At 46.4% G+C, this 26,682-nt stretch overlaps 1 protein-coding gene across 4 annotated transcripts in view; it reads left to right on the plus strand.

The window, feature by feature from the left end:
• The window catches only part of macrod2 (mono-ADP ribosylhydrolase 2), a 540,574-nt gene extending 514,125 nt beyond the window's left edge, over nucleotides 1-26,449 (plus strand). For 2 of the 4 annotated variants that reach the window (XM_080536433.1, XM_080536436.1), the window contains 7 exons: nucleotides 652-747; nucleotides 2,655-2,720; nucleotides 3,628-3,678; nucleotides 11,683-11,736; nucleotides 23,390-23,419; nucleotides 23,991-24,062; nucleotides 25,050-26,449. In XM_080536433.1, coding sequence (XP_080392559.1) covers nucleotides 652-747; nucleotides 2,655-2,720; nucleotides 3,628-3,678; nucleotides 11,683-11,736; nucleotides 23,390-23,419; nucleotides 23,991-24,062; nucleotides 25,050-25,102 — 422 coding nt within the window. In that variant the 3' untranslated portion in view covers nucleotides 25,103-26,449. The remainder of the gene's footprint in view (nucleotides 1-651; nucleotides 748-2,654; nucleotides 2,721-3,627; nucleotides 3,679-11,682; nucleotides 11,737-23,389; nucleotides 23,420-23,990; nucleotides 24,063-25,049) is intronic. The other 2 variants (XM_080536434.1, XM_080536435.1) reach the window with 2 other exon arrangements.
• Nucleotides 26,450-26,682: the final 233 nt, after the last annotated feature.

Raw genomic sequence — 26,682 nt, forward strand, 5'->3', positions numbered from 1 at the left:
TCAAATCCATTCCCATTAACAGAGACAGATTTGACAGATACAGCCTTCAGCCTCTTCAAGCATTCATTTTGTAGATATGTTACGCAGTTCAAGGAAATGTAGCTTTGGGATGCCAGCCAAGACTTGAGATATGTAATTACTTTCTCAAGAGGGACAAGCAAAAGATGGAGGGTTTTTTTTTTCCCGACAAGTTAGACCCACTGTTTAAAGCAGCACCTGCAGCCTAATTTAGCTGAAAGTGCAGGAGTTGGATGATCTGTGTGTGCGGCGCGCATACATGCACATGTACTGCCACATGCAAGTGTAATAACATGGATGAGTGTATGCGGAGCCACAGGTCCAATACCCTCCACCAAAGAGCATTACTTCCAGGCAGACAACACAATTTAGATTCAACCTTGGTAGAAATAGAACAGCACGAGAACTATTCACCTGTGACTATGAATGAACCATATCAATACTAATATAGCCTGGCCTTGCTCGCCACGGAAAGATGTGTCAGGTTGAATCATAGTCTAGTCTTTTCACATCTCTTGTTTTGTTTTCACTTTTTTATCAGTGTCCTTCGATGTGTGCCTTAAAAGCATTTTTTTTTAAATATTCATTTATTTAAAAACTGACTCAAATAAATGAATGCCTGTCTTTTGCCAGACACTCACAGTTCAGACCCCGAGGAGGCTAACGAAGAGGGGGAAGTGAATGACAACGGTCCCACTACAGGTAACCACGGCAACGGTCCCACTACAGGTAACCACGGCCTTCGCCTGGGAGGAAAAGCCCGCTCACGCATATCGCTAAGCCACGCCCCAAAATAGAAACTGTCCAATCATATCACAGCAAAAGTCACTACAGGCAGAAAACTCGGACAAACAACTCGCTAATATCTTATGGTGAAAAGCTTCTAGACAAAATATTCTTGTCATCTTTAAAAAAAAAAGAAATCAGAAATCTGAACTCCCGCCATTTCAAAGGGGGCGTGGCTTAGCGATAGGTCTATTGTACAGGCGTCTGATGAGTAATCAGTGTTATGATCCAGGCCGTCTATGTAAGAGTCAACCAGCGCTGGATAGTAGTGAGGCCTTTGTTTAGCTTTTTCTAAACCGGCAGTGTATGTCTGTGAGTAAGTGGGTGACAGAATTGATGGGTTTTTCACTTTGAATAGCCATACAGTATAACCCAGCGCAGAGCAGATGCAGGTGTGAGCTGCTACCACACAGATGGGTCCCCATCACAGAGAGCATACAGAGAGAGAGAGGGGGAGAGAGATGGGCGGAGAGAGAGAGAGAGACAGAGAGAAAAGGAGAAAGATGGGCGGAGAGAGAGAGAGAGAGAGAGAGAGAGAGAGAGAGAGAGAGACAGGGAGAGAGAGAGAGAGAGAGAGAGAGAGAGACAGAGAGAAAAGGAGAAAGAGACAGAGATAGAGAGAGAGAGACAGACAGAGAGAAAAGGAGAAAGAGACAGAGAGAGAGAGAGAGAGACAGACAGAGAGAAAAGGAGAAAGAGACAGAGATAGATAGAGAGAGAGAGAGAGAGAGAGAGAGAGAGAGACAGAGAGAGAGAGAGACAGAGATAGAGAGAGAGAGAGAGAGAGAGAGACAGAGCGAGAGAGAGAGAGAGACAGAGAGAGAGACAGAGAGAGAGACAGAGAGAGAGAAAGGGAGGGGGGAGAGAGTGGGAGGGAAAGGGGAGGAAGAAAGACAGGGGGAGAGAGATGAAAATGAAAAGATGTTACTCACAAACAGCTGCTCCACTGCAGTAAAATTGCAGTTTACAAACATGTGGTTTGTACGAGTCATCCATCACTAGGTTTTAGGACAGGGTGCTCATACAGGAAGCTGATTGGACACATGATCACACTCTCTCCATAAAGAACATTAATGATCATGATCATGGTGTGAGAACACAGTTACAATGATGGGTTCGCCACCAAGGCCTCTGTACGGCAACACATTTACCTCTATGCCACGGCCATAAGCTGGATATGAATTTGAATTTTCAAAGGTAGATTGAAACCAGGGAAACCACTCAGAAGAAAGGATTATTTCATGAACAGCAGTGTACGATACAAAACACCAGTTCCAAAATGTACTGTAGGACGCATGCTCACCCACGCAGCTTCCATCAGCGTGAATCAATTCCCCTGTAGTGAACAGAAAATATGAAAAATTAAATTGGACATAAAGAAAACCGTAATCCAGAAAATATAGGCTGTAGTAGAGAGTAAGACGAGCATACTTTATACCTCTCATAACCACGCGTGAATCAGGTGGGAACAAGGCGTAAGTCGTGGCAAATGTGCTGCTGTGGCTCAAGAGTTGTCATGCAACGGTGGGCTGTCACAAGAAGCCCCGAGCAGAGCACAGACACACCTGGTCATGCAGTCTGGGTCAGCACACAAAAGGGAGGCTGACATGGAGAGCCATACTCTCTCGCCTCTTGAGGGGATTCATTACCGCTGCAAACATTCACAGGGTACAAACTGTACCCAGAACTGGAACTGAACACGTCCGGTTATGTCACGAATGCAAATATACAATGCTGAAATGTGTCTCAGTGAATAACGCAGTATACGTAGTACAATTCAGAAAAAAGACTTGTACCCGGAAATAGGGATGATTTGAATGCTATCGAATGCTCTCTCTTTTTGTAAGTAGAAGATGAGCAACCTGCAGCAGAGAGAGAACGTAAGGAGGAGGCAGGGAACCCAGAGCACGCTGCAGGTGAGATGTCTCTACCTACCGTGTAACGTGACTTGACAACACTGAAACATCTCCCTATCAACGTGGCCTTCAAGTCTTACTGAGGTTACTGTATACCACGAGAACTCTCTTCTTCTCTCCCTCAACTTAGCCAGGATTCACTTTGTCTTTGATTAAGTGCATTCTCTGGAGGGGCCTCCGCAAAAAAAAACCTCAGCAGTCTGACTCACTCTCTCGACTTCATCGAGGTCGAGAGAGTGCTCCGAACTGATTTTGTTTTCGGAAAAAACGATCTCTCCTTCCTTGATACGGTATGGTCATTTGCTCTGAACTGGAGTGATGTCCCCCCACATACACACACGCTATATAGGCTGGTGGGTTTCCATCATTAGAACGGCTCTACCCCCTCGACCCTCTAGCTTCTTGTTGATGGTGTCTGAGAGAGAGTCTGGCAGCAGTGGATCTCTCTCCAGGGTTTATCAGTAGCTGCTGCTGCGTAGTGCTTGAGTGTCAGACAGGAAACACAGGTGTCAGCCTTGATGGTTGACAGATTACATACCGTAGGGAGTGGGGCCTGGAGCGTGGCCTGGCCCGCTCCTGTCTGAGACTGATAACTCACAGTCTCTCTCTCCGACACAGCCATCCACCGCTATTCACAGGGGAAGTCGAAATGACTCAGCGCTAGCTTCATTATTAAAAATGATAACTGTAATCATACTGGCTGCCGGCCATGCAGTTTCAACCCCGCATATATTGAAAGGAGGGTTGAAATAAGGCCAGTAATGACGGGGGGGAATGTATAATGAATTAACATTTTGAAGAATGAAGAATGTGAATTTGCTTTGTTAATACAGAATGTGTTGCATGTCGATCGTTCAAGCCCTGTTTAAACTAAGAGTATTTTACTCTATTGTTCTCATTGTAACAGAGAGAGAGCAGACACAGACAAGCTCGGAGCTTGAGGAGGACTCAAAGAAAGGTACGTTCAATACCATCCATTTGGCAAACAAACAATATATATATATATATTGAGTGAGTGAGTGTGAGTGTGAGTGTGGGTGTGTGTGTGTGTGTGTGTGTGTGTGTGTGTGTGTGTGTGTGTGTGTGTGTGTGTGTGTGTGTGTGAGAGAGTGTGAGTGTGAGTGTGTGTGAGTGAGTGAGTGAGTGAGTGAGTGTGAGTGAGTGTGAGTGAGTGTGTTTGTCTGTTATATATACTGTACTTGTGTGAGCTTGAATTCTTTCACACACATCCAAATGACAGTGACAGTGATAGGCTGTGTGTCTGTCCTATCCCTGGTTCTGGTTCATAGATCTGGTCTATTTGTGATATACAGTATGAAGCTACATTGTGGTTTATATCTATCTGTCTTATCTGTGTGGTTATACAGTATGTGGGCCAAACAGTCTGCCAGTTACAATACATCTCTAAATCCTAAGAGTTCAGTACATGGAAATGTTATTTTGTTATTTTTTTCTGGAGTAACTTATAGAATATAAGTGTGCCGTGTTCTGATAAGTTTGTAAGAGTGCAATGATGAGTAAGCTTGTGGAACACCCATAAATTAAAATAAGGCTCACTTTAGCCTTAAGCAACAAATAAATAAATCTGAGTTGCAAGCAGAAATAGTTTTTCCTTCATGCAGTGTGGTTCTCCTACAGTAGTCGATATCTAGTGTCTCAGCTCCATAGGTCAGATTTAATGTCTGTCACTGAGTTAATGAGACTGCAACTCATCATTCCTCGCCATCAAATGTTAAGGAACTTTCCCTTAGAATTCCTGACGACACACACACACACACACACACACACACACACACACACACTTACTGACATACACTTGCTGAATTTATTCAAACAATGGTTTATACCTTATAGACAATTCAAATCGATGCACCACTGTCTACAGCACTGTACATCATTATGGGCTAGTTTTGTCCATTATGCAGCCTGTCTGTGCTGGTTTTCTCGAGAAGAATATGGGGTCTTTAGAAGGTCACCTAAATATCGCAAGCAAACAACTTCTCAAACTGTCTAGGTAGGTAGGGTGCTAGAATCCCAAGCACACCATTGAAAGTTGTTTCGGATGATTTCCTCCCCTGTGCCGTCGAACTGCTGGAGGCTGATTGCAGTACGAGAGCAGGTCCTATTGTGTGTGGGACTGACACGGAGGATACTTTACAGGAGTGGACACTACCTGATTATGGCTGGGAGGGAGCAGGCTAGTGGGGGACGGTCTGTAATGGCATACAAAAGACAGGTTGGGGAGAATTCACAAGGCAGACAAAGAGAGATGAGAGGGAGAAATGCAGGCTAACACAGCAGGCGTTCTCAGTAAGGCAGAGGAGGAAGGTACCATTACACCAACAGTTGGTTTGCACCTCCGCTGCTTTGTCTTTCTCTCTCAATTTTCCATTTTAAAGGACTTTATTGGCGCATGGGAAACATACGTTTACATGATGAAAACAAAAAACTAAAAGGATGTAATGTACATAAGGCAAGTTTATTTATATAGCATACATTTCATACAACAGGGGAAATTCAATGTGCTTTACATACATACAATTAAAGATATACTAGAATGAAGAAATTATTACTTATTTACAGTCTTATGGTGGTTTTATCCCGTTAGACAACCTTTAACAAATCTTGCTGCTGTGTTTTCACATTGTTTTACTTCACCCAGCAGATATGGCAGTTGTTTTGTCATTAGTCATGTCTTTAAAGTATTTTTGGGTGTTTGTGATCAGTGGGAAGTATGTGTCTTCTTTGTAAAGCTGGCAGGTGGTTAAAAAGTGCAGCTCTGTAGCCCCGCGGTGGCGTAGCGGTCTAAGCACTAGCCACTAGTGCAAGCTGCCCACCGGGGACTGGGATCGAATCCCGGTCTCGCCAGACCCGGATATGGCCAGGGCACACAGGGAGCGGCATATTGAGGGCCGCTCCCGAGGGCGGTATAGGACTATTTCCGGACAAGGATCCGTCGCGCAACACCGCCCCCTGGGTGCCGGAATAACGGTGTCGGGCTCGAGGAGCCAGTCAGCTAGTCTGCCTGGCGGCCTCCTCTGGGGCTGCCGGCTACGGGGTCGGGCGGCGGATCCTACGCAATAGGCAGGGGATAATTGGATGCTAGGTTGGGTTCAATTGGATACCAAATTGGGTGAAAAAGGGATAAAATCTGAAAAACAAATAAATAAAAATAAATAAAAATAAAAGTGCAGCTCTGTTTCCACCTCATTTTGTGTGCAGTGGGTGCACAGTCTGTCTGTGGCGGCCTTTCTCGATGGCCAGGTTGTGTTCATTGAGTCTGTACATAGTCAAGGATTTCCTTAGTCTTGGATCTGTCACAGTACTCAGGTATTATGCCATTGTGTATTCTCTGTTTAGGGCCAAATAGCATTCCAATTTGCTCTGGTTTTTGGTTGATTCTTGCCTATGTGTCAGGTAATTTTCTTTTTGTTTTCTTATAATTTGGTTGAGTCTAATAGGTGGCTCTGCTTGTGACTGTGAGAGTCCCAGAGCCAGCTGGCTGAGGGGGCATCTCCCTAGAGTCTCTCTGTAGGTAAGGGCTTTGTTGTGGACCGTGTCAGGGTCACTTTCTTTTAGGTGGTTATACAATTTAAATGCTCTTTTTTGAATTTGTATAATTAGTGGGTATCGTCCTAATTCTGCTCTGCGTGCGTTCTTTGGTGTTTGTTTGGATATGGAGAATGGATTAGCAGAACTCTGTATGCAGAGTCTCAATTTGGTGTTTGTCCCATTTTGTAAAATCTTGTTTGGCAAATAGACCCCAGACCTCGCAACCATAGAGGGAAATGGGTTCTTTGCTCTTTATTTTTCTCTATTGGACCAAAGAGATTGGAGTGATTTACCCATATATTTCCATTTTGGATGGGTAGATCCTCATGTATTCGTTTGTTTAGAGTGTTCCATTTTTCCCAGAATGTGTTTGTTTGCATGGATTTCCTCAATAGAATGTAAGCCTAGCTGGTTTTTAGCATGTTGGTCCCTTTTTTTCTTTACTAAACTGTTTGAACGTTTCACCTGTCCTGGCGTTGAGGTCTCCACAGACTACAATGTGACCACGGGCCTGGAAATGGTTAATTGACTCCTCTAGGATGGAGAACATGTCGTCCTTATTGAATATGGGGATTCAATTGGGGGGATGTTTGTAGCACACAGGAGGATATTTTTCTTGGTTTAGGTAAGATCCTAATTTATTTTATGTAAAAAGCTCCTGTTTTGATTAGCATAATGGAGTGAGTTAGTACTGATTTGTACTATATTAGCATACCTCCCGAGTCTCTTCCCTGTTTGATCCCTGTTAGCTTGGTGGATGGTACTACCAGCTCTCTATAGTTGGCGGGACAGATTTCTTATTCCAGTGGTTTTAGGTCTGGACCATGATTGTGTAGAGCTCACTGAGCATCTGGTGTATGCTCAGGTCATAGGGTGGGGCTCTGCCAGGTGTAGGGTTTGGGCTTGCTCTGCTCACAGCCTGCACAAGTGTGGTATGGGGCTGGCGGCGGGGGGGCGGGGGGGGGGGTGGGCCTGGCCTAGGCTGCAGCAGGGTGTCCATTTGGTGCAGTCTAGTGTCTGTTTGGTGCAGCCGTGTGTCCTCTGTGTGTATCAGAGTGTCCTCTGGGTGTAGCAGGTGTCCTCTGAGTGTAGCATGATGTCCTCTAGATGAAGCAGGCTGTCCTCTGGGTGTAGCTGGGTGTTCTCTGGGTGCAGCAGGTCCTCTGGGTGTTCCAGGTGTTGGTCTGTGTGAGGTGCTTGTCTCTCTGAATGAATGAATGAATGAATGAATGAATGAATGAATGAATGAATGAATGAATGAATGAATGGTCTTTATTGTCATTGATATAGTACAGGTACCATACAACGAAATTTGGGAGGGGGGGCTCCCCTGGTGCTAGGAAAAAAAATACTAAAAACAAGAAGGGAAAAAGAGCTGCTTTACATAAATAAAGGCTATATACACTATCCACTATACTATACTATACAAATAAAACAGTGTGCTGTACTCTATGCTATGCTTGAATATCCTAACATTTCCTATCTCTGAACCTTATGTACCCGAGGGTTGTCATATTGCACATAGTATTATTGCACATTAATTTAAAGTGTCGCAGTTTGCAGGTTTGAAATGTTCACAGTTGTGTTTCAGTATTGCACTTGATTACAATCTAGTAGCTGCCATCAAATTGTCTAGATTGTCCAGGGCCTAGAACCTAGGTCTTTGCTGTGTTCAGGGCCTGAATGGCCCTAGGGTAGAAGCTGAGCTTCAGTCTATTTGTCCTTGCGGACATGGTCCTGAACCGCCTGCCCGAGGGCAGCCGAACAAAGTGTTCGTTCCCAGGGTGTGATGGGTCTCTGGAGATCTTGGAGGCCTTCCTGAGGCAGCGTGTGTTGTACAGCTCTTCCAGAGAGGGGAGGGGGGCGCCGATGATCTTCTGGGCCGATCTCACGACTCTCTGTAGCGCTTTCCTCTCTGTTGCTCCTGTGGGATCTGTGCGGTCTGTGGTCTAGTGTGACGTCCTTCAGGGTCCTTGTTATTTCCAGGTGTCTAGCTTCCCCAGTGGGTAAACAATCTTTGAGTAAGTCTCTTTGTAGCAACTCTTGCAAGTGCGTTGCTATGGAAACCATGACAGCTTGATGTCTTGCTAGTTTGTTAGCAACAACTCAGTCAGCTAAATCAGTCTCTCGTTAACATTGCCCAGCTTGATCATGGGTTTTTTCTATTGCATTGACTTTTTGTTTTGTTTTAACTGAACTTAAGGTAAGACTTGTTTAATATATACTGTAGGTCATTTCAGTTGGAAGCTCTTTTCAGTTGCTGTTACTCTCTTCGTTGCCTAGCAACAATTTATCTCTCATATTGTATACAGTGCCTTCGGAAAGTATTCAGACCCCTTCACTGCTATAGACTCAGTTTAAGATGGATTACATTGAAATAATTTGCCATCAATCCACACAATACCCGAGAATGACAAAGTGAAAACATTTTTTTTTCTGTACATTTATTACAATTAAAATACAGAAATGCCTCATGTACATTATACACAGTATTCAGGCTCTTTTCTATGACACACTTAAAATGAGCTAAAATGCAAAAATGTAAAAAGTGAAAGCACTTTAACCTTAACAATGGAAGCAAAACTTCTCATTCCAGACCTCCACATCCTCTCCATAAGTGCAAATCCCTCTAATCCTTCCATGGACTCTACACACAAGCCATCAAGTAGAGTTTCCAGCAAAAAATGTAAAATGAATCTGCAACGACATCTTCCAAAGAGGAGCTCACTGCTAAAGCAAATTAGCAGTGTAGAAAGTAAGTTTAAAGTGATTCAAACACAAGACTAACAAAACACACTCCCTCTAGAAAAGAGGAATCACAGTCACCGAATGGTGTGGGGAATGTTTTCTTGGCACACTTTTGGCCTGTTAATACCAACCAATCATCGCTTGAATGCCACAGACTATTTGAGTATTGTTGCTGACCATGTGCATCCCTTCATGACCACAATGTACCCATCTTCTAATGGCTACTTCCAGCATGATAATGCACCATGTCACAAAGCGAAAGGCATCTCAAACTGGTTTCATGAACAGGAAAATGAGTTCAGTGTTCTTCTGTGGTCCTTCCCAATCACCGGATCTAAATCCAATAGCCTTGGGATGTGGTAGAACGGGAGATTCAAAAATGTAAATTGCACCTGAGAAATCTGCAAGAATTGTGTGATGCAATCATGTCATCATGGACCAGACTTTCAAAGGAATGTTCCCAACATCTTGTGGAATCAATGCCGCAAAGAATTGAGGCTGTTTTGAGAGCAAAGGGAGGCCCTATCCCGTATTAGCATAGTGTTCCTAATAAAGTGTTCAGTGAGTGTATATCCATCTCCTCTAACCTTGTAAGGGAGCCAGTGAAGATAGTCTTTGCTTTGGCAGTGTTATTTTTGCTCATTGGATCCAGTGCGATGCTACAAGCTTCACATTTAACACTAACCTTACCATGTGACATCTCAATTAAAACTATTATGTACTCTAATTGGAATGGTTTTGTGGGTTGAATTCAGTTTCTATTTCCAAAATGGTTTTTTTTCCCCCTTGGTTGGGCATGTGTTAAGTATTGAATGCAGAGCTGCTTTACTGTAGTTGTGCCATAGTCGTTCACAGCTCACCGGGAGTGCCTGACAACCACATGCTTGTCATGTAGCTCCATCAAAGATAGAAAAATACATTAACAATAGAGATGCCTCCTACTCCCTTCTGACAGTCGTCATGCTGTTGATGTCATTCCTCTTGGTTGTTGGTTTTTATCGGAAGTTGATATCGATTGTATCGCTCTCGCATCGGTCTTTGTTGGAACAAACAGCCCTCCATTAAAGCCATCTCTGGAAACTTAGCAGACTTGCTCTCGGCGATGTGAATGCACAAAAAGCCTGTCACAGAAAGTTCAGCCTTTTATATTACAACAACAGAGACAGGATGTGGAGCTTCTGAAGGATCCATTTATTACAAATCAAAGAGCGTGAATTGTCTTTTTATTGTGTCGTTTTGTTTTCTCCTCGAATGATTTCTCCCAGAATGCATTGTCTGGGTAGTTGTCTCTCTGTTGAAGTATGTTCCCTGTTGAAGCATTTCCACAGAGGAATGGCAGAAGAGGTCAGAATATTTCCTTAATTAGCATTTGAGTTGTCATTTCGGAGATGTGTTACAAGCCCTAAGCACATGATCAACAGTTGGTATAAGACGGTGTACCTCTGGAGAGGTGCTTGCCAGAGTCTACAACATTAGGCTGCTGGTGTACTGCTGATAGGTAAATCCAGCAACAGTGGTTAAACCAATCACATCCCTGCTGTGGCATTGTGGGTGAGTGCTATTAGGAGACTTGCCACAGATCTTCAACCATGCAAATTCAGCCTGTGTTATGTTAACAGTTAAAGTAACATTTGGCTTTGGACCCCGTCTTTGCCTGATGATACCATGTCATTGGTTATAAACTAGGCTCCTGTTTCACAGTTGGCACAATACTAGATACACATAACGAGGGAGGGCCAGCTTTTCGGTCCAGGGGTTGTTCAACTTTATTCATAGAATCCATCTTAGAACTGCATCACATATCTCTATCACACACCAAAGTATCAAAGTATCTATTCATATCCATTTCTATGCTAGTAATAGCAAGTCATTTTTAGTGATACTCCATCCTATCACAGCCCTATTCATCGTGACCATTCCCCAGTATGATAGGAAGATTCCTTCATGCTGCACTCTCCACCGTCTGATGAGAAACAGAGAACTTCAAAGATGCTTTGGTCATGTGGTTTGAGTGAGAGAATACACCACCATTGTACACAATGTCCATTATCTGGTCACCTGTGGCCCACATCCCTGCATCAAAGGCAGAGAGGTTCCACTAATAGGCAACAGGGAACATGCTTTCTGTCTGCTGCTTTGAAGATCTTCTTTTGATCAGCTCCCTCATCCCATCTCCTCCCCTCATATTGGCTTGGAAAAATGCAGAAGGAATCACCTGAGAGTGGAGCTGTAATTTGTCAGACAGCAGCGACGTGACGCACCTTGAGTGTTTGATAATCCCGGAAGAAAATAGTTTTCAGGTTCTCTCACACAAAAACAAATTCCTCTCACATGCAGTTAAACTGATGTCTACTAATCATCAGCTGGTTGTACATGTTTGGTCATCTTGTCAGAGAGAAACGCAAGCACTTCAGCTAGTTACGAACAATGCAAGAAAACAGTTTATAAAATTGGGTTCAAAACAGTGTTCTCTCCCCGTCACTATAAACAAACGTGTATTGATATGATGCAATTTCAGTTGTTTTGTTTGTGTTCCTCTCAGCAAGGTGCCTTATGCAATCTATTTCAGTAGACCTGTCTCTGTTGTTCAGGGCTTCGAGGCACGTCAGGTGTTATGATGGCCCGTGAATGACTATTTATCTGCTCCTCTCTCTCGTTGCAGAGGACGGAGACTCTAAGGACACTGGGAAATCACAGGACACCATGGATGTTGATGGTAAGACTCAAGTGTCAGTCTCTCAGCTTGACCGATAAGGAGTGGCAATGTACTGTACCCATCCACACAGTGGGCCAGGGCAGACAATCAATACTGCACACTCTCATCATCACCCTGCTCTCGTGACCTTTAGACGATAGACAGCTGCTCTACCAAGGGGGGTTCTCTTTTTCATCTGGATCTAGACCAGCACTTCAATCAAACCTGACCGTTCCAATCCGCAATCTCTTTCGTCGAAGCATCAAATCATGACTACAAGTTAGAAGTATCGAAAAGTGGTTTCTCCTTGAGGTGCACAAGCATTTCATGTCTCGGGCTTTTCATGTCAACATGGCAGCGAGTCCTATAGGCATTTTCCATGTAATGAGGGGTTATCGAGCTCTCGTAGCATTAGGTTTACTGAGCTGCCCTGGCACCTGTTCCTGCCAAGACGCTCTAACAGAGGCATCAGAGAGAGAGGCAGCAGGCAGGCAGCCTCCACGCCGTAGTCCCACTCAAAGCACAGGGAGAGCCCAAAGATTATGTAAAGTAATTCACTAAGTGATGAGAGAGGCCCAGGCCACCGCTGACAGCAGGTTTAGCTGGTATGTAGGTCACACAGGGGGAGGCCTCTTTTACATTTTCCTCTTGCAAGTCTATTTCTGTGTTGTCTCCCTCTCTTCTTCTTCTTCTTCACTTAATCAGCTCGAGTTCTTTCGGCTGTTAAGTCTTTCATCTCTCTTTTCTGTCTTTCACGCTTTTCTCCTGTTCTGTTCTTCTCCAGACCTCTCATACAATTTTGTGGGTGCAGAGAGGGTGAGTGAGTGAGAGAGAGAGAGAGAGAGAGAGAGAGAGAGAGAGAGAGAGAGAGAGAGAGAGAGAGAGAGAGAGAGAGAGAAAGGAGAGAGACAATGGAGTAGGAATAACACCGGTTTAACAAGGCTCTTCTCTCAGCCGTCTGTTTTATCCTAAGTTTGCCGTGTGGTCATTTTTTTTTTACCCGATGCGGTTTCTTGACCCGTGTGTCCTGAACGCTCTCTGCTCCCTCTCCCTCTCGCCCTCTAATCGTCTTCACTCTCGCCGTGTCGCGGCGAACCCCCCAGACCAGATGGTCTCCTGTTCTCTTTTCACCCATTCAGGGTACTTTGTGTTTTCTCATCTTGTCAAGCATGTCCCAGGTCTGTGTAATGAGCTTGGGCCCTTTCAGCCCGTGTGGAGGATCCTGCTCCGGCCCACTGCCAGCCCTGCCAGAGCCGCCTTTGCAAGGTTACACAAATCCACAGAGGAACACAATGCCACTTAGTGTCCGCAATCTCCCCCTCCTTTCTTCGGAGGAATAAAGGCAGAATATTGATGAGGGCTCTTGGCTTTCTCACATGAAGGCGGGCCGGAGAGGCGGTCACAGCGTTTACTGAACAGCCTGGCCCCCCCTGTTCCCCCACCGGGCAGGTCACAGCTCAGTGCTCTTTAATTGGCTTAGATTGTGAGACAGTGTACCATCTCACAGCAATGAAAACACCAGACGCTATCAAGTGTTACCCCACCGAAATGCTTTATCCCCCCCCGTTTTTTTAAGTGTGGCAGCTCATTCAGCTCAGCTATTTCCACAGCAGCACTACAAAGTTGAACATTTACATATGAAAATGGCTTGCTTTTCCAAATTTACCAGCTCATTAGTTCTTTTGGTCAGGCTGCACTACTTGTTAAGGGTCCGCCCGTTCTTGTTTTGAATGAGTGGGGCGATGTCTGTAATTATCTCTGCAATAGGGATACGAGGCTCAAGGCTTTTACTGGATGCACTGTTCAATAAAAGGCTCTTTGATACTTATTTAACATACATGGCCTGGATAGTAATTACCACTTTACAGCCCTGTAAGACCACCCAGCAGTCATTCTCCACCACTCCAAAATGAATTCTGCCCTCACCTGCTGGAGAGGAAGCCCGGGATTTCTGAAGACACTGGCATTGACCCTGACATTGCTCTGGCTCTGTTTTTTTTCCGTCTTATCTTATTTTTCTGATGATGAAGTGCTGTCGAGCAAGCAGTTCCTCTATCTGCCGCCGAAACGCAGCGGGGCCAAAGACATTTTACCAGACACTCCATCAACTCAAGTGGGGGAGGAAATGGTTATTGCCAGTGGTAAAGAGATTTCCTCACGATTTCCTCATTCAACAGCTGCTGTTTTAAACTTCGGATATATTTGGTGTTGGTGAGAGTGGTAGTCGATTGGCAGCAGGAGTGCATGCACTAACGCCAACTCTGCCTTTACCATTGACCGGGGGGGGGGGCCTGAAACTGATCCGTCAAGGTGACTGTGTTTAAATTAAATCAAGTAGACAGAGAGGGCGTGATAGGTTGGGGGTCTGGACCATTGTTTGGGTGTTAGCAACTGGCCACCTGTGTGATCTGGCTGGGATCACTGGCCCAGGTCTTCTTCTGTGGCTGAGACAGAGGCAGGAATGCAGAGGCCATGGTTTGAGATCAAGTGAGCGGAGGGAATTCTCCTGAGGCGCTGACACCGCACGGCATGTCCACAGGACACACTCCCCCCCCCCCCCCCCATTGATTTTTGTTTCCCCTTATCAAAAGAGTGGTGGAATAAAAAGCCAGCATGACATCCAGGTGCTGAGAGATGACTGTGGGACAAAAAGGCTTCGCTTTCTCTGTTTCCAGAACATTAAGCAACCAGGCTTCCCATGGTTGTATGTGGCCCCAAAGGCCTGTTTCCTGTATAAGCTAACAGAAACCTAGACAACCGACAACCACAGATTCAAGGATAACTACTGTAGAAGCTGGTTTTATTATGAATGAATGAATGAATGAATGAATGAATGGTCTTTATTGTCATTGCTATAGTACAGGTACCAAACAACGAAATTTGGGAGGGGTGGCTCCCCTGGTGCTAGGAAAGAAAAAAAACTAAAAAAAGACAAGAAGGGAAAGGAGCTGGTTTACATAAATAAAGGCTATGTACACTATCCACTATACTATACTGTACAGATAAAACGACTAGGGTTGTCATATTGCACATAGTGTTATTGCACATTCATTTAAAGTGTCGCAGTTTGCAGGCTTGAAATATGATCATTAGTGTCACATAGAGTGTTCCTAGCAGGGGGAAAGGGTGCATTATTCCAGAAGGGTGTTATAGTGAAAGCTGCTGTCGTTGATTAGCCTGTGTCTCTGCTGTATCTCTATGCCAGTCATTGTCTGCTAATGGAACTGTTAGACCTGGTTAAACATTATGTGATGCAGTAAATTAATGCTGACCAACTAAAGCCTAACTATCACCTGTCTCTTAAATGAATGGATGGTGGAGAATGTAATTTTCTGCTTGTCTGCATATGAATATGATATATGATAGGCTATATGATATATTATATATTATATATGAATATCATATACGAATATGAATATGATATACTGTAGTGTGTATTATATATTATATATACATTTGATATATGATAAAGGATAAAGTATATATGAATATGATATAGCATATATGAATATGATACAGGATATATGAATATGATATCTGCCAACTTTCCCCTCTCTTCCTGTCTTGCCTTGCCTCTTTCTCCCTCCCTCCCTCCCTCTCACCCTCGCTCCTCTCCCTCTCTCTCTATCTCTCTCTTTCTCTCCCTCTCCCTCTCTCTCCCCCCCCCCCCAGGTTGTTTCCAGTGCTTTCGGAAGGTCTCTAGGGTGACTAAAGAATACCAAGTAGTGAAACTTCACATAGTGAAACTTCATTTATACATAGTAAATGGTGACGGGTGCTGGTGAAAGATGCAACCATCTGCCAACCCCGAAACCCTGAAAAACCTAAAAATAGTTTTTTTTTTCATAACATTCAAATTTACGTTTTGAAGTACCCACTCGATATAACAAACAACAGTTTTACAATCACTAACTACGCTGAATTGTCAGCAAAGTAAGCTTGTTTATCGATCTGCTCAGAGGATGCTTTGGTGTTGAAGGGCATGTTTTGTTTTCAAGAAACCAGTCAAAGTGATAAAGGGGTGGGATTAACTAAAATATCACAACAAGATGGCAGCTACTTCATTTGAAATTAAGATATCTTCCACTACAGTATTAATATGTATACATTTGTCTTAAATTGGTCTAATCTTCATCTAAATTACAATAATGAACAAACACAATGTGTTTTAACTCAACTTTAAATTATGTATTCAAAATGGACAAGAACAATACAATAATTTGTGTGTTATTAGTTAAAACAAATTGTGTTTGTTTATTTTAAACATTCACAGTGTAGGTTGGAAAAAATATGTGAACCCCTAGGCTAATGACTTCTACAAAAGCTAATTGGAGACAGGATTAGCAAACCTGGAGTCCAATCAATGAAATGAGATTGGAGGTGTGGGTTAGAGATACTTTGACTCATAAGAAACACTCAAACATTTTGAGTTTGCTATTCACAAGAAGCATCTGCTGATGTGAGCCATGCCTCTCAGAAGACCTACGATCAATAATTGTTGATTTGCATAAAGCTGGAAAGGGTTACAAAGTAATCTCAAAGAGTTTAGATATTCATCAGTCCACAGTTAGACAAATAGTCTATAAATGGAGACGATTTAGTACTGTGGCCACTCTCAGTGGGTGGCCAGCCAAGATGACTCCAAAGGCACAACGCAGAATGCTCAATGAGGTGAAAAGGGCTTGAAGGAATCATTGGAACTGGCTAACATCTCTGTTCATGAGTCGACCATACGTAAAACATTGAACCGGCATGATGTCCATGGCAGGACACCACGGAGGAAGCTGCTGCTTGCCAAAAAAAACATTGCTGCGCTCCTTAAGTTTGCCAAAGAGCACATTGACACTCCACAGTACTACTGGGAAAATGTTTGGTGGACTGACGAAACTAAGGTTGAATTGTTCGGGAAGAACACGCAGCACTACGTATGGCGTAAAAAGGGCACTGCATACCAACATGAAAACATCATCCCAAAAGTGAAGTACGGTGGAGGGAGCATCATGATTCGGGGCTGCTTTGCTGCCATGAATGAGGGGAAAATGAATTCCCAAGTTTATCAAGGTATCCTACCGGATAACCAATTAATGCAAAACAAATCCAACGGGTTCACATACTATTTACATATGCAGAGGTGATTGCAACCTGAACCCAGCACCTTAGACCGCTCAGCCGTCCTGATATGTGTTTGCTAGTGGAGGTTCTGTAGTGGAATCGTAACCTGACTTCCGTCTAATGGCTGTAGTTCGAATAGGCCTATGTATATATCTTGGTAATATGATTAATAGTGGATAGGTTGGATAGGTTGGCACAGAGGTTGATAGTTATATATAGTTAGTTAGTTAGTTATATATATATATAACTATCAACTTCTGTGCCAACCTATCCACTGTGGTTATGTTGGGAATGACTTCCCTCCTGGCGGTTGAGGATTGATTCTGTGTTCGAGGTAACTGCCAATTCAGTGTGTTGTTTCCCTCTCCTTGTCTCTCCTCCTAAGAGCTCTCTATGGACCGAGCCTCTCCTCCCCTCTCCAGAATCTTGACAGAGGCCTGTTTTTCTCCCTCTCGTCGTGTTGTTTATGTGTTTGTATCCAAAGCACGCTCACCTGTAAATGATAGCCCATCTACTGTTAGCACACAGGAGCGGAATTGGTGCGAGAGACAGCCTAGTCTGGCGCTTCCAGTGAGGGGGGGGGGGAGGTGGTTCAATCAAATTAAATTCCGAGCTTTTGGGTTGTGTTGTGTTTTGATCAGTGATGGTTATTAGGAGGAGAAAGTGGCACTGCAGCTCCTTGGCTCTGATGTTATTACCTGGGAGGAGAGAAGTGAGAGATCGAGGCATATGGAATGAGGCCAGGGCTACCATGAGCTGCTGCTGCTGCTGCTGCTGCTACTACAGAGAGACCCTAAAAGCTGGCTCGTTTCAAAGGCAGACATGGAGGGAGTCGTGCTGCTATACACAACAGCCCATGCTGTAATACAAGGCTGTGTGACCACGAGACAAGGCTGTGTGACCGCGAGACAAGGCTGTGTGACCGCGAGACAAGGCTGTGTGACCGCGAGACAAGGCTGTGTGACCGCGAGACAAGGCTGTGTGACCACGAGACAAGGCTGTGTGACCGTGAGACAAGGCTGTGTGACCGCGAGACAAGGCTGTGTGACCACGAGACAAGGCTGTGTGACCGCGAGACAAGGCTGTGTGACCGCGAGACAAGGCTGTGTGACCGTGAGACAAGGCTGTGTGACCGCGAGACACGGCTGTGTGAGCGCGAGACAAGGCTGTGTGACCGCGAGACAAGGCTGTGTGACCGCGAGACAAGGCTGTGTGACCGCGAGACAAGGCTGTGTGACCGCGAGACAAGTCTGTGTGACCGTGAGACAAGGCTGTGTGACCGCGAGACAAGGCTGTGTGACCGTGAGACAAGGCTGTGTGACCGCGAGACAAGGCTGTGTGACCGCGAGACAAGGCTGTGTGACCGCGAGACAAGGCTGTGTGACCACGAGACAAGGCTGTGTGACCGCGAGACAAGGCTGTGTGACAAGGCTGTGTGACCGCGAGACGAGGCTGTGTGACCGTGAGACAAGGCTGTGTGACCGTGAGACAAGGCTGTGTGACCGTGAGACAAGGCTGTGTGACCGCGAGACAAGGCTGTGTGACCGCGAGACAAGGCTGTGTGACCGCGAGACAAGGCTGTGTGACCGCGAGACAAGGCTGTGTGACCGCGAGACAAGGCTGTGTGACCGTGAGACAAGGCTGTGTGACCGCGAGACAAGGCTGTGTGACCGCGAGACAAGGCTGTGTGACCGCGAGACAAGGCTGTGTGACCGCGAGACAAGGCTGTGTGACCGCGAGACAAGGCTGTGTGACCGTGAGACAAGGCTGTGTGACCGCGAGACAAGGCTGTGTGACCGTGAGACAAGGCTGTCTGAGCGTGAGACAAGGCTGTGTGACCGTGAGACAAGGCTGTGTGACCGCGAGACAAGGCTGTGTGACTGTGAGACAAGGCTGTGTGACCGCGAGACAAGGCTGTGTGACCGCGAGACAAGGCTGTGTGACCGCGAGACAAGGCTGTGTGACCGCGAGACAAGGCTGTGTGACCGCGAGACAAGGCTGTGTGACCGCGAGACAAGGCTGTGTGACCGCGAGACAAGGCTGTGTGACCGCGAGACAAGGCTGTGTGACCGCGAGACAAGGCTGTGTGACCGCGAGACAAGGCTGTGTGACCACGAGACAAGGCTGTGTGACCACGAGACAAGGCTGTGTGAGCGCGAGACAAGGCTGTGTGACCGCGAGACAAGGCTGTGTGACCGCGAGACAAGGCTGTGTGACCGCGAGACAAGGCTGTGTGACCGTGAGACAAGGCTGTGTGACCACGAGACAAGGCTGTGTGACCGTGAGACAAGGCTGTGTGACCACGAGACAAGGCTGTGTGACCGTGAGACAAGGCTGTGTGACTGCGAGACAAGGCTGTGTGACCGCGAGACAAGGCTGTGTGACCGCGAGACAAGGCTGTGTGACTGCGAGACAAGGCTGTGTGAAGCACGAGACAAGGCTGTGTGACCGTGAGACAAGGCTGTGTGACCGCGAGACAAGGCTGTGTGACCGCGAGACAAGGCTGTGTGACCGCGAGACAAGGCTGTGTGACCGCGAGACAAGGCTGTGTGACTGCGAGACAAGGCTGTGTGACTGCGAGACAAGGCTGTGTGACCGCGAGACAAGGCTGTGTGACTGCGAGACAAGGCTGTGTGAAGCACGAGACAAGGCTGTGTGACCGTGAGACAAGGCTGTGTGACCGCGAGACAAGGCTGTGTGACCGCGAGACAAGGCTGTGTGACCGCGAGACAAGGCTGTGTGACTGCGAGACAAGGCTGTGTGACTGCGAGACAAGGCTGTGTGACCGCGAGACAAGGCTGTGTGACCACGAGACAAGGCTGTGTGAGACAAGGCTGTGTGACCGTGAGACAAGGCTGTGTGAGACAAGGCTGTGTGACCGCGAGACAAGGCTGTGTGACCGCCAGACAAGGCTGTGTGAGAGCGAGACAAGGCTGTGTGACCGCGAGACAAGGCTGTGTGAGAGCGAGACAAGGCTGTGTGACCACGAGACAAGGCTGTGTGACCGTGAGACAAGGCTGTGTGACCGCGAGACAAGGCTGTGTGACCGCGAGACAAGGCTGTGTGAGCGTGTGAGACAAGGCTGTGTGACCGCGAGACAAGGCTGTGTGACCGCGAGACAAGGCTGTGTGACCGCGAGACAAGGCTGTGTGACCACGAGACAAGGCTGTGTGACCGCGAGACAAGGCTGTGTGACCGCGAGACAAGGCTGTGTGACCGCGAGACAAGGCTGTGTGACCGCGAGACAAGGCTGTGTGACCGCGAGACAAGGCTGTGTGACCGCGAGACAAGGCTGTGTGACCGCGAGACAAGGCTGTGTGACCGTGAGACAAGGCTGTGTGACCGCGAGACAAGGCTGTGTGACCGTGAGACAAGGCTGTGTGACCGCGAGACAAGGCTGTGTGACCGCGAGACAAGGCTGTGTGACCGCGAGACAAGGCTGTGTGACCGCGAGACAAGGCTGTGTGACCGCGAGACAAGGCTGTGTGAGCGTGAGACAAGGCTGTGTGACCGTGAGACAAGGCTGTGTGACCGTGAGACAAGGCTGTGTGACCGTGAGACAAGGCTGTGTGACCGAGAGACAAGGCTGTGTGAGACAAGGCTGTGTGACCGCGAGACAAGGCTGTGTGACCGCCAGACAAGGCTGTGTGAGAGCGAGACAAGGCTGTGTGACCGCGATACAAGGCTGTGTGAGAGCGAGACAAGGCTGTGTGACCACGAGACAAGGCTGTGTGACCGTGAGACAAGGCTGTGTGACCGCGAGACAAGGCTGTGTGACCGCGAGACAAGGCTGTGTGAGCGTGTGAGACAAGGCTGTGTGACCGCGAGACAAGGCTGTGTGACCGCGAGACAAGGCTGTGTGACCGCGAGACAAGGCTGTGTGACCACGAGACAAGGCTGTGTGACCGCGAGACAAGGCTGTGTGACCGCGAGACAAGGCTGTGTGACCGCGAGACAAGGCTGTGTGACCGCGAGACAAGGCTGTGTGACCGCGAGACAAGGCTGTGTGACCGCGAGACAAGGCTGTGTGACCGCGAGACAAGGCTGTGTGACCGTGAGACAAGGCTGTGTGACCGCGAGACAAGGCTGTGTGACCGTGAGACAAGGCTGTGTGACCGCGAGACAAGGCTGTGTGACCGCGAGACAAGGCTGTGTGACCGCGAGACAAGGCTGTGTGACCGCGAGACAAGGCTGTGTGACCGCGAGACAAGGCTGTGTGACCGTGAGACAAGGCTGTGTGACCGCGAGACAAGGCTGTGTGACCGCGAGACAAGGCTGTGTGACCGTGAGACAAGGCTGTGTGAGCGCGAGACAAGGCTGTGTGACCGCGAGACAAGGCTGTGTGACCGCGAGACAAGGCTGTGTGACCGCGAGACAAGGCTGTGTGACCGCGAGACAAGGCTGTGTGACCGTGAGACAAGGCTGTGTGACCGCGAGACAAGGCTGTGTGAGAGCGAGACAAGGCTGTGTGACCGTGAGACAAGGCTGTGTGACCACGAGACAAGGCTGTGTGACCGTGAGACAAGGCTGTGTGACCACGAGACAAGGCTGTGTGACCGTGAGACAAGGCTGTGTGACCGCGAGACAAGGCTGTGTGACCGCGAGACAAGGCTGTGTGACCGCGAGACAAGGCTGTGTGACCGCGAGACAAGGCTGTGTGACCGTGAGACAAGGCTGTGTGACCACGAGACAAGGCTGTGTGACCGCGAGACAAGGCTGTGTGACCGCGAGACAAGAATGTGTGACTGCGAGACCAGGCTGTGTGACCGCGAGACAAGGCTGTGTGACCGCGAGACAAGGCTGTGTGACCACGAGACAAGGCTGTGTGACCACAAGACAAGGCTGTGTGACCGCGAGACAAGGCTGTGTGACCGCGAGACAAGGCTGTGTGACCGTGAGACAAGGCTGTGTGACCACGAGACAAGGCTGTGTGACCGCGAGACAAGGCTGTGTGACCGCGAGACAAGGCTGTGTGACCGTGAGACAAGGCTGTGTGACCGTGAGACAAGGCTGTGTGACCACGAGACAAGGCTGTGTGACCGCGAGACAAGGCTGTGTGACCACGAGACAAGGCTGTGTGACCGCGAGACAAGGCTGTGTGACCGTGAGACAAGGCCGTGTGACCACGAGACAAGACTGTGTGAGCGTGAGACAAGGCTGTGTGACCGTGAGACAAGGCTGTGTGACCGCGAGACAAGGCTGTGTGACCGCGAGACAAGGCTGTGTGACCGCGAGACAAGGCTGTGTGACCGCGAGACAAGGCTGTGTGACCGCGAGACAAGGCTGTGTGACCGCGAGACAAGGCTGTGTGACCGCGAGACAAGGCTGTGTGACCGTGAGACAAGGCTGTGTGAGCACGAGACAAGGCTGTGTGACCGCGAGACAAGGCTGTGTGACCGCGAGACAAGGCTGTGGTGAAACGGAACCGTTGCCTAGTCCTACTCCTGTCCTTGCTGCTCCACCCTGACAGTGCCGGAGAGAGAAATCCCATTCCCAAAGGCTTTTGCCGCAGATGAAAACAGTTTTATGTTTGTAATGCATTGTAATGCATGTCCTCTCCAACGCCCATTACCCTCAGCCCCACAGTTTGAAATTGCTATAGGAATCAATGTGTGTGATGATTGAACTATCTCAGAATCCAGGGAACCCTCATTTTAATAGCTAATAGCCTCCAATAAGAAGGTATGCATGAGGATGCAGACAAGGATGGCCCTGCATTTCTTTACTAGATACAATGTCTGTCTGAGAAACAGTTTGTTGATATAAATGAACAGTACAAGGGAACCATTTTGAATCACACTTTCTTCCATCGCTGCTAAGGAGTTTTTGTTTGCATCATTGTCAGGCTGCCTGGGGAGGCTAGTTATTTTTATGGCGCGGTTTGTTTGGAGGAGGGGGGCTGGTGAGAGAGGGAGGCAGAGAGTTTTGTTTTGGGAGTGAGCGAGACAGAGAGCTATGTGAGAGGTACGGGGAGGATGGGAGGAGATGGGGGAGGGAGGGAGGGGGTTTTCATGCTGCCTGAGACCGAAGGCAGTCTGTAATTAATTTTGCATGCATCTCTCCCTCTCCTCGCATTTGTTTTGTTCCTTTTTGAAGTAGGACTCTTTAGGAAGGCATTGAATTTCCAGGCATGAGCGACTTTGATGCGCTAAGTACCATCCGTCGCCTGATGTAAATGTAAATGTGAGGCCCAGAGTTTGAAGTTGTGTTTTATTTCCTGGAATGGTGGGGGTTACTTGGAGTTGGTGTTGTTGTTGTTGTCGCTTTATTGACTGTAACTTGGTGACTGACTGGAGAGGTGGGAATGATCAGATGATTTCACACCACTCGATTCATTTACATGGACGACAGAGTTGTTAAAAACACAGACCACTCCAGGCAATGACTCAATTAGCAACTGAAAATAAACATATATCAATATGTTTATGTACTATATGTAATGTATAATATATCAAATGACAAATGAATTGGTATTTTATGCAAAAAGACATAAATTTTGATGATTGTTTTAACTGTTTATGTTTGTGTGTGTGTGTGTGTGTGTTCTCTTGTCAATCTGCAGGGAATGAGAGTTGCACCAGCAGCTGTGAAGGTGAGAATCAATGGTTGTACTGTATTTTATAGCACGGTGTTCACGGTGATCCATGACCCCATCACGGCTCTTTTCGTGTCAAACAAGGCTAACTAGCTAGTAAACAAAGGCTGCCTGTAGTTACCGCAGGATAGTTTGTCTCCTGGTGCTTTATGAATACTTACAGCCAGGAGAGCGTAACAACGAAGGTGGGCTTTGTTTGATTTTCACCATTCCATTTCTCTTTGTTTTCACAGGTTCACATACACATTTCTTTTTATTTGCACAAACTTGCCCCGAATCTTCTTCCACTACTGAAATACTTCAACTCCACCTCCGTGCATGAATCAGCCTTTAGTGTCACCGAGTGCATGCCTCCTATGCCAGCTTATGTTAGTGGAACAGTTGATAGCTGTAGGAGGTGAACCAACTTTCTTTTGGTTAAGAGGTGGTGGGGAATAGAGAGTGGGGTTGGCTGACACCAGTCTGACAGTGACAGGGACTCTAGCCCCTCCGTCTGAACATGGTTCTGCCCAACAGCATCGCACCCCAAAGCTGTGATTGTCATCTACTCTCCTTCTCTCTTGTCTAGTGAAAATGGAAGCTCAGGGCAAGGACTCGCAAGGATCTGATTTAACTCAAACCGACAGCACTCAGTCCAAAGGTAAGGAGGGTGAAGGATCACACTCACACACACACACACACACACACACACACACACACACACACACACACACCATCTCACACAGACCCTCAGTCATCTCCATTTATCTGCAGCTGGATCATGGATTAATGGCCACAGCTGCTGAATTAAAATTCACTTCAGTCTGAGAACCCTCAGCTCTCCAGACTGGGCTAGAATCCTTTGGTATTTAGTTTCACCCTCCCTCTCTCTCTCCCTCTTTTCATCTCTCCAAAGGCACACACCCACTCTTCCCTGTCTCTCTTCATCTCTCTCTCTCTGTAGGGGTAGGCAGCAGTGAGTTTTATCTGTTCTTCGGGACAACTGTGCATTTCTAAATCCTTTCTCCTCATCTCAGACGCTCAGAAATGACCCTGATATTTTGGTATAAACGTGTCAGCGCGCTTTTGGAGATTGAGTGTGATGAATTACCTACAAACCAAACTATCAGTCATTTAATAAATCAAACGTGGAATGCATATTATCTTAACTTGGAACCGTCACAGACCGTAGGGTTAAAAATAACGCTGATAAATCATATTTGATGGGGATACTGCATTGTTGTCATTTTCAGGTCTCCATTGTGACCTGGCGTGTTAACATTCTGCATGTCATTTGAATGTATTTATTGAGGTGGAAATCTTAACTCAAGATCAGTGTGCATAACTCTGACATTCCAGTACATCTTGCATTGATGTGAATGAGAAATGACTCAATGATTCAAGTTACACACACAGAATTTGAGTATGTAAATTATTAAATTCAATTATGCAAATGTCTAGGATGGTAACTAAGTCTCATGTTGGATCGTTTTGAGGCTCAGGAAAGACAAAAAAAATAAAAAACGGTTGTGAACTAGTAGCAAGATTTGAGTAAGGTCTGGATAGTATAATAACAATAACTGAACAATAACTGTAGCTATGTTGTCACTCTGCACCCTTACACCAACCACTTCTATGTTTCATCCAGAACCTGTAGACCAGCAGAGGGAAGGACAATCAACCTCATTGGACAGCCAGTAACCTGTGTGAAGAAGGCCCACCACTGCAGTCAGCCAAGCCTGACCTCTGACCCTGGCGAGGGAAGAAAAAGAGTCAGACACCATTAACAAGCTCATTCCCGAATTTTACTTTCTACTTGATTTATTATGAAATAATTTGAATGTTATGAAATTCATTATCAACCAATTACGTTATGTATGGAAACAAACCCATAATCAAGGACTTGAACATATCAAATGGATGAGATACCTCACTATCTGTCAGATTCATCAGCCATTCTTACTAGCCACAGTGCCAGTTGAGCACCTTTAGGAGATGTGATGACCATCTATTTCGTGTTACCCAGACTCTGCGGGGGGCATTGACTGTAGTTACCATAACACCATGCCGACAGAACAACTCCACCACAGACTGCAGACATTCACACTACAGGTCAGGAAATGCGTAGGGTTTACCATTCCCTTTTAGTAAGAAGCTCACAACAGAAATAGTGTTGTGTCAAATAATGCCTGTCATTATTTCTAACAGCCGAAAACATGACAGCTTCCAGCATTCATATGCCTCTTCAGATTGTAATGTACGAATGGTCTTTGAAGGGAAATGGTTGACATTAAGGAGGTACAAGCACTGTACATCACAGGAGTTTGGGCATGCCTTCTTGTCACATTTATTGTTGCTGTTTTAGCTCCAATGCTTAGTCATGTCAGCTAATACCTTGACACCCACACAGACCAAGATTTGTGTGGCAATGTACTTCAAAATGACTACATCTCCCGGCCCCGCTTTCATCTCTCTAAAGAGCACTTTTGTGTCTGATCTTCAGAGCAGCTGTATCTGCCGCCAAACTCATTAAAAAGGAAACTGTTCATCAACTCCCACACAGACTTCTAGAGGATGTGTGCGTCTCTTAACAGATTGATTTTTATGTTTTGCTGTTTACCAATGCATGCCAGAAAGAATCGCTTTAAACTTCACCAACATTAACCAGGCATTATAGTCCTATATTCTCGTTTTCTTGTATTTCAACAAGATTGTCTGTAATCGTATCAAAATAATCTGCCTTATTTCACATCAAACTTTATGATCACAAATAGACAAAGGTGGTAAAGTGCATATTCTTGGTTGTGTATTGCTTGCTGATGAATTTAAATTGTTAGTACCTAAGGTAATGGCTGATCTGTGGTTACTTTCTGTCTTTTTAGTTTGAGAAATTAAGCAAAAAGAATTTTGAATTTCTTTTTCCGATGATGTTACAAATCATAATTCCTTTCAGTGGTGCCATACTCGGATGAATTACTATGAAAAGATGCCTTCATACTTTGGTGTTTGCTTTGCTAAACGATAACGAGATTAACTAATAAAGTTTAAGGGGGAAAAGAATGCCTCTTGCTGTCCTTTTGTGTCTGTGCCTTCACAGTCGGTTAGTATGCACACCATTCACCAAAGCTGCCAGTTATACATATAATTATGATCTCAGATGATCATTAGCATTTTCTTTGACATGCTGATGTTCAAAATGCACCCCTGTGGCAGTCTCATCAGACTGCTTTGTCTGACTGGACAGAAACACTTAGATAGTCCTGTGATCTTCCGCCTCTGGC

Source organism: Nansenia antarctica, assembly GCF_963989245.1.
Source record: "Nansenia antarctica genome assembly, chromosome: 1".
Lineage (NCBI taxonomy): Eukaryota > Metazoa > Chordata > Actinopteri > Argentiniformes > Microstomatidae > Nansenia > Nansenia antarctica.